The sequence below is a fragment of the Buceros rhinoceros genome, unplaced genomic scaffold, assembly GCF_000710305.1.
Source record: "Buceros rhinoceros silvestris isolate BGI_N320 unplaced genomic scaffold, ASM71030v1 scaffold13717, whole genome shotgun sequence".
NCBI classification, from domain to species: domain Eukaryota; kingdom Metazoa; phylum Chordata; class Aves; order Bucerotiformes; family Bucerotidae; genus Buceros; species Buceros rhinoceros.
In genome coordinates, this window is record NW_010421652.1 from 74,555 (window position 1) to 76,596 (window position 2,042).

General features: G+C 40.6%; 1 protein-coding gene across 1 annotated transcript in view; it reads left to right on the plus strand.

Moving 5' to 3' along the window:
* The window catches only part of ENPEP (glutamyl aminopeptidase (aminopeptidase A)), a 37,520-nt gene that overhangs the window by 34,222 nt on the left and 1,256 nt on the right, over positions 1-2,042 (plus strand). The window contains exon 18 of the mRNA XM_010139761.1: positions 1,703-1,843. Coding sequence (XP_010138063.1) covers positions 1,703-1,843 — 141 coding nt within the window. The remainder of the gene's footprint in view (positions 1-1,702; positions 1,844-2,042) is intronic.

Below are 2,042 nucleotides of genomic sequence, written 5' to 3' on the forward strand. Positions count from 1 at the left end.
TACAGAAGCAGCTGGTCACCGGTTACTCATTCTCCTCTCTCCACTCCTGTGCTGTCATTTTTGTCAGATTACAGCACAAGGAACGCCTTGTATTTTCACGAGCAGTTATCTTACACCCCCCTCTGAGATTGCACTATAGTAGGAAAAAAGCCTTGCTCCTTTAGTGGAAAGATATTGAACACATGGTAGCTTCTGCACACAATCAACAGTCTTCATCTCTTCCAATAGTGCCTTCACTATGCACAGTTTTAGCTGCCTAATAATTAAGCATCAGGAGAAAATTAGTCGTCTATGTTTTCTCTGTAATCAATTAAAGGAGGCAGGACCTGCAGAGCATTGTTTATCCCAGACCAGGAAAGGGACTTAAAATCTATGGGAAGAATTGCTTTTGGTGTTGCCAGTTGCCCTCCATTGGCTACAGAGAGTTGGCTTAGACTAGGTGTCTGCCTTCTATGTAGTCAAAATTAGGCAAACAACCTTGAGCAATTGCTACTAACAATCCTATGAAGGCATCCATGTGAAGTTCCCATGCTCCCTGAAGTGCTGTGCAGAGGTACTGGAGCTAGAACCAGAAATGATGTATTCACACCACCATGGCACAGATAGGGAGTCTGGGTACTGCCCCAGGCTGGGCCAGCTGTCAGACTGGGTGAGCATCATCACAGGCTCCAGACAACTATCAGGGTAGATGACAATAACTGAGTTATCATGTAAAGTTTATCTGATAACTTTGCAAGTAGTTGTGTTATGTAGCAGAGATGCAGGCAAGCATCCTCACCAGGGCCATTCACCGCTTTGTTGGCGCCCCTCTGAATAAAAAATGGAGCAGTATCTGCTTGGAAAAGCTCCAAGTTTAAACAAGATGAAACAAGGAAGTATAGGAGGTTCATGAAGAGTAAATACTAGAGTTAGAGTAATTAAAATAGTGGTAGGAGGCAGCTATATTCCTAAATTCTTATGACCACAGCAGCCATAATCTAAAACCATTCAATAACTAATCACTGACATGATTAAGACATGAATTAATTAGCTAGACCAGCCAATATTCGAAGAAAATAAAAATTCTCCCCTAAAACAGGAAGAACTTGTCTCTTAATTTACTATTACAAAATAAGGAAGTGGAAAGAGCAAAAAGATGGAGAAAATTGTCCCTTACATATGGGAAAAAAGAAGACAATCCTTAATCCCAGCACCCAACAGCTTCAGGGTGTTCTGCAGCTGCGGCAGTGAAGCATTACTGTGATCACGTTACTGTGATACGTTACTCATTTCCCTGTGAACGTATGTGCTCTGCTCTGTCAGCCAAAACCATTTGTGCAGTAACTGAAAGCAGAACTGAAGCACTTGCAGACACTCTATGCCCAAATGAATTTTAATTTTGTGTGGATGGGAGTTTCAGAACAAACAGAACAGATTTCAGTGTCAGCAAGCCACCTGTGTGTGCTTCCATTTTACTTATAAGATCTTTATAGCCTGGAGTACTCCTTTTTTGGCACTTGGCTACCCAGACTACTGACTGATCCAATCTTGTTTTCACTACTGGATTGAAATATATACTTCAGAAATACAGAAATTCAGAAATTAGCATTGCATTATTTCTCATCCTCATCAATTAAGTTTACACTGAAAGTGTTAACATATTATTTGTTTTCCACTGTCTTTCATGAAAGGATTTCGTTGATTCTTGTGGCATTTCCCTTAGGTATCTGAAGTATATTTACAACACCAGCCTCATCAAAACCCAAGATGTGTTCACAGTCCTGAGGTACATCTCGTATAACACCTATGGGAAAACCATGGTCTGGGACTGGATACGACTTAACTGGGAGTACTTAGTTGACAGGTATGGTAATGAACCCACTGGAGCCTTTAGGTCTACATCCATCTGTATATCTTGTTATATGCCGTGCTTTTCTATCTTTTCACCATACACTATAATCACTTGCCTTTGTATAATGAAAACTGACAGTGTATTCAACACAATCCTATCCGTGTGCTGTGAATAAGTACTTTGTTGCTAACTTGAAAACCATTCTTTCCCT